Source organism: Prionailurus viverrinus, chromosome B4, assembly GCF_022837055.1.
Source record: "Prionailurus viverrinus isolate Anna chromosome B4, UM_Priviv_1.0, whole genome shotgun sequence".
In the NCBI taxonomy this organism is placed as follows: Eukaryota; Metazoa; Chordata; class Mammalia; order Carnivora; family Felidae; genus Prionailurus; species Prionailurus viverrinus.
This window is the reverse complement of record NC_062567.1, coordinates 17,097,265-17,114,334: the sequence shown is the minus strand read 5'-3', so window position 1 is coordinate 17,114,334 and position 17,070 is coordinate 17,097,265. Positions and strand designations below refer to the sequence as shown.

Sequence of the window (17,070 nt, the reverse complement as noted above, 5' to 3'; positions counted from 1 at the left end):
GTCCTTAACAGCCCCCAACAATTAAGTGTCCATGCTCCTTCCTCTTCCAGAGATTAATGCAAATGACCATGGCAGCCATCAAAGCAACACAGAAAAGAAGGCTAAATCATAAGATGGAAAGAACCTAATTTCCCGATTCATGACCTGGAAGAAAGCTGTCTGCCAATCAAGATCACCGGTTTTGGACTTAGCTGTGAATGAAAAATTAACACTATATTAAGCCAACTCATAATTTGAGAACTGTTAAGTGTTGGGAGACAATTCTATAGGAGTCTCTAATGTTTTCTCTGCATGTCTTAGGAGAGAGGCAATGCCTTACCCATTGTTTTAGACTATCATTTCAAGGTTGTATAATGAACAGAATCGTAAGACGGAGTGTCTACCTTAGGAGCAAAGGGCAGCCATGCTTACTGTCCATTAGAAAAGATTCAAATGCCCTAAACTCAAGGTTTTTCTCCTACAATGCAACAGATGGCATAAGCAGATGTCACGTGGCCCTCTCTGTGTTGCCTTATGGAAACTGGGTCTTGGGGGAATGGTACAAAAATACTGATACTCTGGCCTGTGACTCATGTAAGTAACAAACTGGCCTTCATCCCTGACCCAGAATTCTTCTGTCTCCTAAGCAGTTACAAGTAGGGTAATCATGGACCTCTTTCACAGCGCCTGACAGCTTGGTGATGAGAACATGATGCCATTAGAGAGAGACAGGGGCTTCTGGAAAAGTAAGGATAAGGGCGCCACAGGCCAATTAATGGGATCCAAGAGAAGTCTATGGGAACGGGTAACAAACCTATCAAGTAAATTATATGGGCAATCAGGCAGTAAATAAACCGTCCTCCATTTTATTGTTTTATAAGGAGAAGGATTTGAGGAGATGGTTGCAGGTTGAGAACTGGGAAATACAAAGAGAGCTGTCCAAATGATGTTCTGGTGGTTGCTAAACCTTCTCCAGAGAGAAAGACTTCCTTGACAATACACCAGTTGGCTTCAGTTCCATCCAATTTTAACAGTAAGATTCATTCATAGGTTCTATGATCTATTGATATAGATTCATCCTTGGAGGACAAAATGCTCCAACCCTCTTGAGGTAACAGTTACAGAGACACTGACCTCTACTGAACAGGAAAGGAGGAAAGCTAGCATGCAACCATAGTGGACAGAAAAGAGGCAAATCTTTAAAACTCTGATTCACTTGAAGGAAGAATGGCATCAGCAAAACTGTAGCAAAACACCTCCTGCAGGCTATCCTGCCAACTTGATTTTCATTTAGAGATGACAGTAAAAGATCTCAGTGGGTCCCGGCTGTTTAAAGGCAGTTCCAGTCCTCTCAGGGAGATTTTCCAGAGATAAACCAATTCCCATGGAAAATTACAGTTGAGACCTTGACTAGTATTCAGGCTCTTAATGCCCCAGATTGGATTTAAAATGCTAACAGAGCATTTACAGTGTGATACAGGTCACCACTGGATAATGAGAAATCTAGCTAAATTCTTACCAGTTGGCAAAGCCACCCTGAAACACTCTCCCAGCCCTTATGAAACTACCACCTTACTGAAAGTAGGTGAAAACTTGAGAGGCTACTTTAGTAATGGGGTGGCAGATATTCCAGATTAAGGCAAGCTCTCCAAAAGAGGTCCCCACTATGTTAAGCCAAGATCTAGTCAACCAAAGGGCAGAATCTGGCTGCTAAGTCAAGGGGTTCCGAGGGTTGAAATAAATGGCATCGATCACAAGGACATCACTTAATAGGGCATTGTAAGTTCTGAAAAGATGGGAAATTTATTTGAGTGACTCATGAGCAGTCACCGTGCCTTTCAAAATGAAAGTAAATACAAAGGCATATTTAATGGTACAGAGCCACTCTCTAACCCCACAACCTCTCACTCTTCCCCAACCTCCTCATCCTTTAAGGCAACACCAGTTTTGTGAAGAAGAAAAATGATTAGAGATGGCGATGAGGTTTCCCTGTCACCAAGAAGGAATCAATCAATGACCATATATAACCATTCAAGTATGCTGAGGAATGTGGAGAGAAGATACCCAGATCACTATCTTATCTGGGCCATTAAAGAAAAAAGGCACTAGGATTCAGTGGACAGATTCAGTAGGGCAAGGATGCTAACATGACTTTGTAGGCCAAGCCTTTGGGTAATTAACTATTCTTGTGCTGCTTATATACCTAAAAGTGTAGCAGGAATTGATATGACACCCAACCTAGCAATAATCTTTGTATTTTTAAAGAACTGTTAAAAATGGTAGGGGGTGGAGGTGGGGAGAGGGAATATGTGACAGAGACTGTATGTGATCTGCGAAGCCTAAAATATTTACTATCTGGTTCTTTACAGAAAAAGTTTACAAACTCCTGTGTTATATGCTTGTCATTACCTACCTGTAAGTGCCAAACAGTATTCCCCCAATCAGGAAGTGCTAATGGAACATAAAAATAGCTTCCCAAACCATTTCCTTTCCCTCAGTGGCCCAAGAGAAATGGAACAGAAATTCCAGGAGGACAAAGGGAAACCACAACCTTGATTAAAGACTTACAGTAACAGATGTGCTATCTCAACACAAAAACCTTGCAAGGCCACTGAAAAAAAAAAAAAAAAGGTGAACAGGAGCTAGAGACTTAACAATAGTAAATTACTGTCAACTGAGTTAGTTATTGCTCTCACAGTCACAGCTGCTACAGACTTAATCTATTACAAGGACTGATGGTACTTGCTAAGTTGTCCTGGACACTGCCAATGCCTTCTTTGCCATACCACTTATAACCAGAGGATCAAGTCAGTTCATGTGCACACTGCAAGGCCTCCGATAGAAGTCTGCAGCGCTTCTTCAGGACAATCTAAATCCCCTTGCCAAATGTCACACCAACAGGTATGCCAGGATTTAGTGTCTCTCTATCCTCTGATTTCTAAAGCTTTCACTATGGGCTGTTGAGTCAGTAGCATCACTCTCAACACTCTTCCTTCGTTGTTATCACACCTCTCCCACCAAGGCAAGGTGAAAAACCACAATAAAATTCAGGGACCTGCTCAACAAGTGAAGTTATTTGGAACTATGTGAGCAGATTTACAATGTCTGATCCCTCGTAGGTCTCCATACCCTACCCCACTATCAAAAAGGAGACTAGGCGTCTTGTTGAACTTTTTTTTTTTTCCAACGTTTATTTATTTTTGGGACAGAGAGAGAGCATGAACGGGGGAGGGGCAGAGAGAGAGAGAGGGAGACACAGAATCGGAAACAGGCTCCAGGCTCCGAGCCATCAGCCCAGAGCCCGACGCGGGGCTCGAACTCACGGACCGCGAGATCGTGACCTGGCTGAAGTCGGACGCTTAACCGACTGCGCCACCCAGGCGCCCCGAACTTTTTAGGTATTAAAGCCTCTATATGATTCATTGGCATTTTTACTTGTTCCTTTATATCAGCTCTCCTGCAAATATGCATTCTTTGAGAGGAGCCCAAACCAACAGGTTGTGCTGGAATCTGTGCAGCAAGCTATATTCTCTACCTTTAGGGCCCCTCATTATGCATTTGACCTAGAAGTTTCTGTGACTGATGATTTTGCCATTTTCAATCTCTGGCAAAGCACGCGCATTGAGGTTTTAGACTTGTTGCTGTCCTGACACAGCTATCAGTGCACCGAACTATATGCACTTAAGAATGGTTAAGATAGGGGTGCCTGGGTGGCTCAGTCAGTTAAGCTTCTGACTTTGGCTCAGGTCATGATCTCACTGGCTCATGGGTTCAAGCACTTCATCGGGCTTTGCACTGACAGCGCAGAGCCTGCTTTGAATTCTCTGTGTCCCTCTCTCTCTCTCTCTCTCTCTGCTCCTCCCTCACTTGTGCTCTCTCGCTCTTTCTCTCAAAAATGAACGAACATTAAAAAAAATTGGAGTGCCTGGGTGGCGCAGTCAGTTAAGCATCAACTTTGGCTCGGGTAATGATCTCATGGGTCATGAGGTCAAGCCCTGCTTTAGCTAAGCTGGAGCCCCACTTTGGGTGAGCTAGAGCCCCACTTCAGACTCTGCACTCTCTCTCCCTCTCTCTGCCCCTCATGGGATTCTCTCTCTGCCACTCTCTCTCTCTCTCTCTCTCTCTTGCTGTCTCTCAAAAAAAAAAAAAAAAAATTAAAAAAGAATTAGGATTGTCTAAAAAAACAAACTTAAAAAAAATCTTGAGATGCTCCATTAAAAAAAATGGTTCAGATAGTAAATGTTACATGTATTTTATCATAATAAACAGAATTAGGAGTTAGAACTACTATGGAGAGAGAAATATAGGGCCCAAGGCATTATCATTATCATAGGAGAAGCAAAATAAGCTTGTACAGAGAAGTACAAGTGGCTGGAGAGCTACCCCAAACTGCTTTTATTAAAATGTTCTGTCTATATGCTACATACTTCTTTTCCATACATTCTCCCCTCTTAAATGAAATGCTATAACTAAAAGTTTCAGATCAATTTGTTTCTGATACTGCCTATTTGTGAAGTGAAAAACAACAACAAAAATCACTTGCTGTTAAGATACAGCTATTATGACACAAAAGATCTGATAACACACTAAGGTATTGTAAAACTACTTTGTACTACTTCTGTCACAAATTATCACTTGAGGTTAATACCCCCTTTAAAATTTTAAGTGAATCAGGGGCGCCTGGGTGGCTCAGTCGGTTAGGCGTCCAACTTCAGCTCAGGTCTTGATTTCATGGTTCATGAGTTCGAGCCCTGCATCAGGCTCTGTGCTGACAGCTCAGAGCCTGGAGCCTGCTTTGGAATCTGTGACTTCCCCTCTCTCTCTGTCCCCTCCCCAGCTCATGCTCCGTCTCTGTCTCTCAAAAAATAAATACACGTTTCAAAAAAATTTTTTAATAAAATAAAATTTTACGTGAACCAATGATCGCATGAATTATCAGTGATAAAAATACCTCACATGATACAATAAGGTAGTAGCATATAAAATTAACATATAGGGGCGCCTGGGTGGCGCAGTCGGTTAAGCGTCCGACTTCAGCCAGGTCACGATCTCGCGGTCCGTGAGTTCGAGCCCCGCGTCGGGCTCTGGGCTGGTGGCTCAGAGCCTGGAGCCTGCTTCCGATTCTGTGTCTCCCTCTCTCTCTGCCCCTCCCCCGTTCATGCTCTGTCTCTCTCTGTCTCAAAAATAAATAAAACGTTAAAAAAAAATTTAATAAAAAAAAATAAAATTAACATATAAAAATCTATAGTCTTTATACATACAGATGATAAAGTTACACAAGTAGAAAACTCCTTTTAAAATAAGAAAAAATAAAATAGTAAGAAAGGGAATTTGGTGGCAACATATAGCACACAGTTTCCCAATCTGAGTCCCCACATAAAAAGAAACAGCTTAAACAAGAAAACCAAAATCCGTGGACTAACATTTACAACAAAACCAATTGTTCAAAATATCGCCATGAACTCCAAAATACAAGCAGGTTGGGACAAAGCCCTAAAGACATACATGGTAACAGTATTTGTGAGGGGAGAAGGAAGTAGCAAATAAACCCCCAAATCAACAGTCTCCACTGGAAAGCACTGGGGGCCAGTGTGAGAACAGCATCTGAGACAAGGGTTTTGTCCTTGCCAATACTGGACAAATGCAAGAGGCCTACAGAGAAGAAGGACTGATCTAAGTTTCAAATCACCCTTCCAGGCAGGGGTCCACTGTAAAACAGGGACACACGCCAAACAGAACTGGCTTCTAAATACCATCCCCAGTAAAAGAATATGATATGATGATATTTTCTTTTAAAGGAGGTGATGCGCTATGAACAACACACCCCTTATGTGGTAATTCTATCAAATATATTTAACCTGGATCTAATCAGGAGGTGTAAATAAATAAGAAAAATCCCTGGAGAAGGATAATCTGTGAAACAAATGGTCTGGACTCTTGAAAAATATCAATGTCAAAAAGACAGAAAAGCCTGGAGACTGTTTTTAGATTATAGCAAATTAAAGAAAAATAACTAAATGCAATATCTGATACTTCACTCTATCCTGAGTCAATTTTTCAAATCAGCTATTAAAGTACAGCTATTACTGGGACAAAAGGAGATATTTGGATATGGACTATGTATTAAATAGTGGTTATATTTCATAATTAATTATGTTTTATTTCCTAAGTATTTAATGTTATATCAAAGTAGTATTATATTACACTAATATATTAAATATAATCATAGGTGATCATTTATAACATTAATAATTAATGAATAATATAATACATGACTTTCTACTACATTAATGTTATGTTTCTTAAGTAAGATAGTTACATTGCAGCAATGTAGGAAAATGTCCTTAGGAGATGCATGCCTATTTAGAGATGGAGTGTCACCATGTAAGCAATTAATTCTCAAATGGATACACAAGGTTTTTTAAATGTCTCTGTATTTTATGCATATGTATAAAGATAAATCAAATGTGGTGTAAAATGTCAACAATTGTTGAATCTAGGTTAAACCTACATAGTTGTTCATTGTACTATTCATATAAATTTCTTGTAATATTAAAATCTTTTAAAATAGAAAGGTAAGGGGTACCTGGGTAGCTCAGTCAGTTGAGCATCTGACTTTGGCTCAGGTCATGATCTCACATTCCATGAGTTCGAGCCCCACCTCTGGCTCTGTGCTGACAGCTCAGAGCCTGGAGCCTGCTTCTGATTCTGTGTCTCCCTCTCTGTCTGCCCTTCCCCTGCTCATGTTCATGCATGCTCTCTCTCACGCTCGCTCACTCTCTCGCTCTCTCTCCTTCTCAAAGATAAACATTTAAAAAACTTAAAGAAAAAATAGAAAGGTAAAAATAACCTGGTATATAAGTTATTTAAAAACAAACTAAACAATATTTAGGAAATAGTCTTAAAAAAAAAAAGCTAAATATAGTAGAGCTATCATGGTTAACACCTATTGACTTTTCTTCCAGTCTTCTATAAATAAAATTATTAAGCAAAATTAGGAATAAAATTTTTTTAATTAAAACAATTTTTAATTAAAGGGGTGCCTGGGTGGTTCAGTCAGTTAAGCATCTGACTTCAGCTCAGGTCATGATCTCACGGTTCCTGGATTTGACCCCCGCATCGGGCTCTGTGCTGACAGCTCAGAGCCTGGAGCCTGCTTTGGATTTTGTGTCTCCCTCTCTGTCTCTATCCCTCCCCTGTCTTGTGCTGTCTTGAAAATAAATAAACATTTTAAAAAATTTATTTAAAAAGTGTTTTTAACTAAAAAAAATTTAAGTGCATATTGCATCTTTTGTATATATACTGCATCTTTTACTCCTATTAAAAGGCCCTTCCCCCATTATTTGTCTTTTAAAATCATGGATTTTAAATATAATAATATTAATAATATTAACTAACACTTAAGATGCCTTTCAGTTTTCTGCACGGACAACCAGATTTCCAACTAGCACTTCTAAGACATGCCAAGGCAGGGGTGGCACCTGGGTAGCCCAATCAACTGAGCATTGGACTGTGGCTCAGATCATGATCTCACAGTTGGTGGGTTCCAGCCTGATATTGGGCTCTGCGCTGATTGTGTGGGGCCTGCTTGGGATCCTCTGTTCCTCTCTCTCTGCCCTTCCTCACTCTCTCTCTCAAAAATAAATCCTAAAAAAAAAATTTTTTTTAAGAAGTGCCAAGGCATTTTTAGATGCATTAATTCACTTAATTTTTACAACAATCCTATGAGATTAAATACTAATATCACCTAGACACAATGAGAAACATGAGGCACACATATCCCACTCCAAACGAGTCATAACTTTTCATTTATTCTTGGCCATTTATATCATTTCTAAAAATTAGGTGCTATAAGTAGCTAAATAGTGATAAATAACCATTTTATATATACACCTTAAAGTAATTATCTAATACTTATTTGGGGGAAAGAATATGAAATTTAAGCTCCTGACATGCCATATTTAACAGATTCTAAGTAACTTATTTAAACCTATAAAATGGACACGTATATTACGGTGATCCTATGTCACAATTTACTCGGCATCCTTTTTTCTTTCTTAGTGGTATGTATCAATCAGTGACAAATCAAATTAGAGGAAATACAGTAAACATCTTTTCAAAAAACTTCACCTATTTACTCAACAGTCTCACTGCTTGTAGCTCCATTTCTGAAACATACAAAAGTCAAATGAACAGAGCACAAAAGTTTAAAAATATAAACTGAGCTTTCTCACTATTAGGCTCCCAAATGTATAACTTTGGACAAACTGTTTAATATCAATGAGACACTCTACATTTTTAATTTGTTTTCCTAGGAAATGAGCATGGTGTCTGAAATTCAGTAGATGCTTCATAAACGTTTATCAATTAAACATGCATGTCCTTATTTCTTCAACTATGAAAAAGGAAATTAAACTAGATAGTTTAACATAGATAATATATTGACAAATATTTGTATTATAATAGTAAAACAATTCCTTATAGTCACTGAATCTCCATAATGCTATGGTTTTTAGATAGCTGGAATATAACCCTAAACACCTAAATGTATGTAAGCATTTGAGTCTTTATGTCTTGTGGAATCTCAACCTTACGAAAAATAATAACTCTATAGACTAAAGAACTTAGCCTTCAACCAATTCAATTAGTCACAAAAGCCCATTTCATGGACATGCCATTTAATTGATGCACACTGTATTAATGTTTGTCTTCAACATCTAAATTCAAGAAAAATTTCAAAAAGGTTATTCACACCGACTTGTAATTTTCACTTGTCATCCATCCTCTTTGACAAGGTATCTATCCCTTCTAAGCTACACACTCTTTATAAATCCCTTCTCCCAAACATTTACTAGGCTAAATAACAACCTCCTGAAACACTATATAAGATTCATAAGGAAAAAAAAGATTCCCAAGATTCTTTGCACTAGCATTCTTTTTAGAACATGAAAAAACTTCACCATGTGTACTCATACAAAAGAAAAGTTTTGTAATATATCTGATTTATCTAACTTTTAAAGAAATGTGATTATTAAACCTCCAAGAAAAAGACAGGAAGATATATGAAAAATAATCCATGGACTTTGGGGTCAGGCATACTTGGTCTTAAATCCTGGCTCTGTCATTTACTAGTAGGTATCTCTTGTTTTTGTCTGCCCATGATTTTTCTTTAGGTAATTCTTCCCTACTCCATGTAAGACCTTCAACCACAGCATCCCAACAGCCCTGACCACAAGACCACAATTAGCCAAAATAAGGTTAATCCTAGGTAGACAAATCTCACAATTCCCGAACATCCTCAATTCCAATAGCATTCACTTAAATTCTCTCTTCTTCAATATGGGTATAATAACATCTTGTGCCAGAAATTACGAAGGGTCTACTATCCTATTTAACAAGTGAGCTGCCAGCTTCATGGATGCTGCAAGAAGATACTAGAGTCCTGGTTATACACAAAGGGTTGGGGCGCCTGGGTGGCTCAGTCGGTTAAGCGGCCAACTTCGGCTCAGGTCATGATCTCACGGTTTGTGAGTTCAAGCCCCGCGTCGGGCTCTGTGCTGACAGCTCAGAGCCTGGAGCCTATTTCAGATTCTGTGTCTCCCTCTCTCTCTCTCTGACCCTCCCCTGTTCATGCTCTGTCTCTGTCTCAAAAATAAATAAACGTTAAAAAAAAAATAAAAAAAAAAAAAACACAAAGGGCTTTATTACTCACAACAACAGGAGTAGCCAGAAATGTCAGCATTTCCACGGGTTCCCCAAGTCCCAGTTTTAACACGATGACCTGAAAAGTGTCAAATGATGCTTGCATACATAGTGGGTTTCATTACAGGAGAGGAACTTTGGGCTTAGGAAACCCAATTCTGAACAGTAAGCAGGCCTACTGCCAAATACCCCAGAAAGAGATATTATCTCTGTATATTTTCCATGGCTATAAGCAAATCTGCCCTTTGCTCTTGATGACAGTGCCTCCATTTTCCAAGACTGTTCATTACGTAAACAACTCTGAAAAGATAACCTGGAACAAGGGCAGTCAAGGCCTCTATTCATAAGATGTGTACGAATCCGAGAGACCCATGGAGACCTGTCTCGCAATAACTGATGTCAGAACGACCAGTGAAACATTAAACCACTATGATCTATACTTTCTCCATACTTTGCGTTGATTCACACTCTTACTTGTTCTTGGACCTCACTGAGTCTTCCAGACCCTTGTTCCAATATTTTGTCCAAATCTATGTGACCCTGTCCCCTAGTTTCACTTCCATCTATTTATCCAACTTGGATCCCATGACTTACTACTTTAAACACTTTTGACAACAACTCACTTGTTCCTTTTCCTTATATTTACACCCAATCTGCATAGCAATATCTCCCTTAGGATTCTGTCCATACCTATTTTCTCTGCTTCATTATCCAGGTGACCAAGTTAAGGATCTAAATGACTCTTTCCTTCCTCCTCCCACAATACAGGAAGACAAAGTATTCTTCTTGTTCACTACTACACCTTAGTATCATGTATTCCTCCGGTTATTGCCCTATTTCTTCCCTCTTATTGACATCCAAGATTCTTTTAAAAGAGTTAAATGCTCTATTTACATTTCCTCATATTTACTCTATTCATCTACCAACTTCAATTAGCTTCTCCTCTGACCATTACACTGAGACTGTCTCAAGAACTTCTTCAGCATTAAATCCAAAAGACATATACTTGCTTTATATTAGTTGATCTCTCAAATGCATCTAATTGCTGAGCACTAACTTTCTTAAAATATTCACATCCTAGATCTCTCCTAATTTTCTTCCTGTATCTATGGCTACTTCCTTTATAGAATCCTCCCTTCCCCATTACTGATGAAAAACGAGAGAAAGGGAGGGAAGCTCTAATTTACAGAATACCAACTAATTAATGGATATAGAATGAATTATGGAAAATTATTTTCTGTCAAACACTATTTCAGGTAGAAGCATCAATGGATGCTAAAACCTATGAGTGAAAAATTTAATAGGAAACAGGGTATCTACCCAATTCTCAAGGTGGAGTAGCCAGCCTCCAAGAATATCCCATGATCTTTGCCCATAGGTAGTATCCAAATACACTGAATAGGTTGCTCTGTGTAAGCGACAGAATATTGCAAAAATGAAGTGTCTTAAAAGTGGTTAAAATGGCAAATGCTATTTTATATATATTTTACCACCAAAAAAAAAGTTAAAAAAAAAGTCATTCAACAAGGGGGGTAGGAAGGCAACATGTAACATGCGAGGCTAGGTCACAAAAAAAAACTGCAGCTTTCAGGGTGTCTGGGTGGCTCAGTCAGTTAAGTGTCCGACTTCAGCTCAGGTCATGATCTAGCAGTTCCTGAGTTCAAGCCCCACATCGGGCTCTGTGCTGACAGCTCAGAGCCTGGAGCCTGCTCTGGCTTCTATGTCTCCTCTCTCTGCCCCTCCCCTGCTTGCGCTCACTCGCTCTCTCAAAAATAAACGTTAAAAAAAAAAAAAAATCTGCAGCTTTCACCTTGCTCTTAGATCACTCATCCTGGGGAAAACTAGGTGCCCTGTCACACAGCACCTAAGCAGCCCTAATGAAATACCCACGCAGCCAGAAAGTGAGGTTCTTACTCAGCCAGCACCAACGTGCTAGCCATGGGACTAAGCCACCTTGGAAGCACATCCTCCAGCCTGAATCAAGCTTCTGTATTCCTGCCAAAATCCTGACCGCAATTGGATGAGAGACCCTGAGCTAGAAAAACCCTAAGTCCAAATTCCAGACCCACAGAAACTGTGAGACAATAAATGTTTATTATAGTAAAGCTACTCAACTTTAGGGAAATTTATTGTGCTGCAAGAGGTAACTGATTCAGATTTTCTTATGAGGCGTGGTACACTACCATCACAAAAAACCCTAAGATGGGGGAGTGGCATGGAATTAAGCAATGGGCAAAAGCTAAAAGGACTTTCAGGAGATTATGAGGAAAGACTAATGAATACTGAAGAGACTATTACTTGAAACCTTCTGGCCTTTCAGGAAGGCTGCTAACCAGAGCATAAAACAAAGTGAGAGAAATTTAATTGTATATTAGAGGAAAAGGGGTCCTTGTTATACAGAAGCTGAAAGTTTAACAACATTGTTGCCTGTGGTAACACAGAAAGTAGAAAGTGTATTTAATGAATTGGATGATTTAACTAAGGCGATTTTTTAAGTAGTATGTTGCAAGTGCAATCTGATTTTTTGTTTAAAAAAATAAAGGAATACAGAGATAAACTAAATCAGGAAAGGTTATTTGGTGGTCCTGAAAATTCATATACTATGCAAAAAGCAGACAATATAAAAGAATGGCTTCCAGACAAAGATAAACAGTACCACCTTTTCATGAACAACTCAACTATATAAATGGCAATCTATGAGTATCAGTGTATAATGAAGACAATTAACCAGCTGACTAGAAGTTGAGTATACAAAAACTAATGTCTACATAAAATTGGTAACACACTTTTAAAAGGAAACCAATTTCTGAAGAGTAACAAGGTACTGAAGAGTACCCTCAGGAAACCATTCCAGGAAGAGTAAAACAAGGGTGTGACCATAAAATCCACTGTTAAGATCAAAGCAATGTCTCCAAGAACCTGAAACAGGGCTTCATAGTCATCAAGGTCATGAAAGACAAAGAATTAAGGAAATATTCCAGAAGGAACAGACTGAAAAGCTGAGGAGACATGACAACTAAACGTGATCCTGGATTGGATTCTGACCCAGAAAAAGTTTCCCCCGTCAGTATGGAGGATATCAGTGGGGGAAATTTGAATGGGATGTGCAGATTAGCTAATGGTTCTGTAAAAAATGTTAATTTACTGATTCTGATAATTGTACTATAATCATGTAGGAAATCCCCCTTTTTATTAAAACTACACACTGAGTAGTACACTTAGGCTAAAGGGGTATTACGTTTCTAATTTATTCTCTAGTAATGCAGAAAAAGAATGTACAGAGTGAAAAAGAGGGACAGCAAAGAGGGGAGGGGAGGGACGACATGATAAAGCTTAAAATGTCAACATTTGGAAAATTTGGGTGAGTGGTACAGAGAAATGTGTACTATTTTTCAACTTTTCTCAGAGTCTAAAATTATTGCAAAATCAGAAGTCAACAAAATTTTAATCCTTCTGGCTGGCTGCCCAACACCTCAGGATGAAGGATCAAACGAGCATCACTTATAAAATCCTCAGGAACTGCCCTTTTTTGACCAAGTGGTCTCCTGTCACTCTTCAGCCCCACCAAACACACACCCCAGGCATTCTTAACTGCTGTTCCTGAAAAGACCTTGCCCTCTCTTAACTCTTTGCACATGTAGAAGCTTAAAGCCTTAACCTGAGTGGAAGATTTCCAAAAGGAAAGTACACAAAAAAGGAAAGGGGATGACAGGTAGCTCTCAATGCTGAAAACTTTTAAAAAGATACAGAAAAGTAATGACAACTCTATGAATGAGAGTTTGTCCTCTGAGAGCCACAGAAGTAGCCCAGTTCTCTTCAAAGAAATGAGTATTCCTACAAAACAGTAAGTCAATATCTGTGGTTCACAAAACACTGACTGCAAACCTACCTCCCACAAACACCCAGCATACACTAACAATATTTATGTTGGCAAAAGCTCCTTTATCTATTGCCAATTGTTAGTAACAGTAAAGTAGAGCAAGTAAGGGGGGGTGGAGAACACTGCAGGAGATAGTCCCTCATAGCTACAGTAGGGGACAGAACAATTTTCTAGGAAACCTACATGGAAATGAGCGCATTTCCACATAATACATTGTCACTAATGGTGACTTTGCTGCAAAGTATGGTTAAGTATAATACCACACTTTTAATACATCATGGATTAGTTAACATTAATGAGTAGGGAGAGGATCATTTGAACTGCATTATCTCAATGCATTAAATAACCACAGATTTCTAAATAAAGACCCACAAATTAACTTTCAGAAAAAAATCCTTTCTGAAGCTGGGAACCTCACAATACAACCACGTATTGCCATGTCTGATACCCCTTCTCCATTTCCTAACCTTGGCCCACAGTCTCACTTCTGTAAACATAAAAATACTAGGCTTAAAAGAAAATTCTGTTTTATAATGAACATTAATAGTCTTAGAGGGTAGGGGCACCTGGGTGGCTCAGTCGGTTAAGCATCCGACTTCGGCTCAGGTCATGATCTCGCGGTCCGTGAGTTCGAGCCCCGCATCAGGCTCTGTGCTGACAGCGCAGAGCCTGGAGCCTGTTTCAGATTCTGTGTCTCCCTCTCTCTCTGACCCTCCCCCATTCATGCTGTCTCTCCCTGTCTCAAAAATAAATAAACGTTAAAAAAAAAAATTTGTTTTTTAAATAGTCTTAGAGGGTATTCTTCTTAAACAATAAAGATACAAACTGTGTAATGACTGAATTAAACCCCTCCTATACATAGTTTCAATTCATTTCAAACACGTACTTTTGTTCCTTTAAAAATACATATATATGCCAACTTTTCCATTTGTATGGAAACTGTCCTTTATTCAAAGTTGTAACTCACTATTAATTTTCCTTTCTCACAGTTAATACCTAATCAGTATTAATATATCTTGGGTCACACATAAATTCTCTGAAAAGCAAAAACTATGCACTTTTTTATGTTCTCATAGTTACATAAAAAGGTAATTTATAAACTGTTGATTTCATTTTCAAATAAGGGATCTGGATAGCACAACAATCAGTATGAAATATTCTTTATGACGACCACTCAGTTATAACTTAATACAAAATATTTAAAATAGATTTTAAAATATGTACCAGTATGAAGGCAGATAAAAAAATTCGAAGGGAGAGTGACTCCAACATACCTCATGAATAAGACCAAAATTCACCTCACAATATACAGTATTCTAAAATCAGAATGGATTGTGAGTGCTACCGTTCAATGCAACATTTTATAACAGGGTAAGAATATACTAGATAAACCTACTAGATATTACAATCTTAAAAGAGATAAAGAGGGATAGAGGATAACACAGTCTATAACACCCAGTCTTTACAGCTGTATTATCATTTAGCATCATACCATAATAAAAAAAGTCCCTTCCCAAATATTCCCAAGGCAAGCAACCACGTCCAAGAATAATAAATGTATACTATGTCTACCTCCTAGCCTTTATAGATTATCAGAAAAACTATTACAAAATAAAATGTAGAAATGATTTTAAGTTTGACAACAAAATCAAGTTATACTAATCTTACATATGCCAAAAACAAAATGCAAATAGTATTCATATACTAATGAAAATACCAACTGCTAAAATTCATAGCTAAACAGTTTGACTAAATACAATGTTGTTAACCTAGTATTCAACTGTAAAAACACTCATAAAATGAAAATCTCATTCCTACAACAAAAAAGATAAATATAGTCATTAGCACTGTATTTATTAAACACTGTACTACATTTAATAACTGACCATTAAAAACAACCATGACGGGCATATATTAGGATAAACATGGTCATACCACAAACACTTCTTTAAACAAGATAATGCTCATGAAATGGCTGAAGAGAAGAATATCATCAGTAAGACTTCCCTCTTCACAATTTACAATGAGCCCTACCTATATCCCTCATTCGTGGATTAAAATAAGCTTACATAAAATCTCACAGCGCTTCTTAGTAAAACTGCTAATTAAACCCAATCTGCCATTTTCCCATCAGTAATCCAAACAAGACAGCAAAATAGAACCCTATAATTGTCACTATCACAAAACCACCTCGTTAAAGAAATCAAGATGAATATGTATACTTGCTGCCTATAAGGTCTATAAAACATATATATATAAACCTAACAAATGCTATAAAGGCAAATACAAAGTTATAATTATTATTTCACTCATAACTGAAAACCCAAGTTCAAAATTAAAAATTTAAGCTTTAAAAATGTTTACCTTAAAAAAAGACACACACATAAATTCAAATCAAATCTGTTCCCAAATCCTAAGAATTTACAGACATGAAAAGGTTCCAAACTAGTTTATACCAAATGTTTAAGAGTAGTATTACTTTCCAATTGAAGATGTCTTTTTTATCCTCACTTCATTAAAAACAATTCACAGTAGTATCCTTTTCCTATGTTGGCAATATAACCTATGAATGATTCTACTGTACTTATTATTAGTTCACTAAAAATTACTCATATCCTATCCTTTAAAATAAATAAAAACGTAAGCAGAAAAAAGGTAAGTCAGAAAAAGACAGATTAGTATCAGGCAAGCTTTTAGTGCTTTATTAAAAGATAAAATATTCTCAAATGATATTACATTTGGCCATTAAAAAAATAATAATAATAAACCATTAGCAGCACCACTGGGGGAGAAAAAGTCAAGAATATACAGAACTTCAAAACTGTTCCATTATAAAGTGAAAAAGATGATGAGATTTTTACTTACATGTGAAATAGTTAATAATGTATAGCCACAAACGCTGAAGTCACCTAAAGATTTCACAAGATGACCACAGTAACACATGCAAGAAATCTCTCTCATGCTTTTGGTCAAGCTGTATTTCAAATTTTCAGTTGAAACAGGTACATACAAACATATTCACAAATATGGCATTATTTTAAACCTACTCTTTGACTTTATACTCTCAATTAGTCAAAAATTTTCAGTATTTCCATGTCTCAATCCAGCTATCAAGAACTTAATTTTATCTAAAAAAGGGAAAAAAAAAAACTATTAAGTAGATGTGCTACATATATAGCAACAACAAATCCACTTACTTTTTTCTCTTTCTCATGATGTTTATCCTGAGAGTGAGAGGAAGAATCACTTAAACTTTGATCATATGACCTATTAGATCCCCGTTTGCTCTTTTTCTAAAAAAGAAAATATATATACATACATGTATATGTATATAAAAATTTTTTAAATAATCTTTCTGTTAGGCTTAAACCAATTCAAGTGTGCAGTATTTAAAAATGTCTACTGAAGTAAAAACAAAAACAAAAAAACAAAACAAAAAAAAAAACCACCTTGCTATTTCAAACTATATAATCCAGTTTAGACACCATCTATATGCTGTCTATTGCATT

At 37.5% G+C, this 17,070-nt stretch overlaps 1 protein-coding gene across 12 annotated transcripts in view; it reads right to left on the bottom strand.

Annotated features, from left to right (window-relative positions):
- Positions 1-17,070, bottom strand: part of MLLT10 (MLLT10 histone lysine methyltransferase DOT1L cofactor) — a 237,646-nt gene that overhangs the window by 106,158 nt on the left and 114,418 nt on the right. For 11 of the 12 annotated variants that reach the window (XM_047868456.1, XM_047868453.1, XM_047868458.1 and 8 more), the window contains one exon: positions 16,759-16,854. The exons of the other annotated variant lie outside the window; for it this stretch is intronic. In XM_047868456.1, the coding sequence (XP_047724412.1) occupies positions 16,759-16,854 (96 nt within the window). The remainder of the gene's footprint in view (positions 1-16,758; positions 16,855-17,070) is intronic. 12 annotated transcript variants of the gene reach the window in all.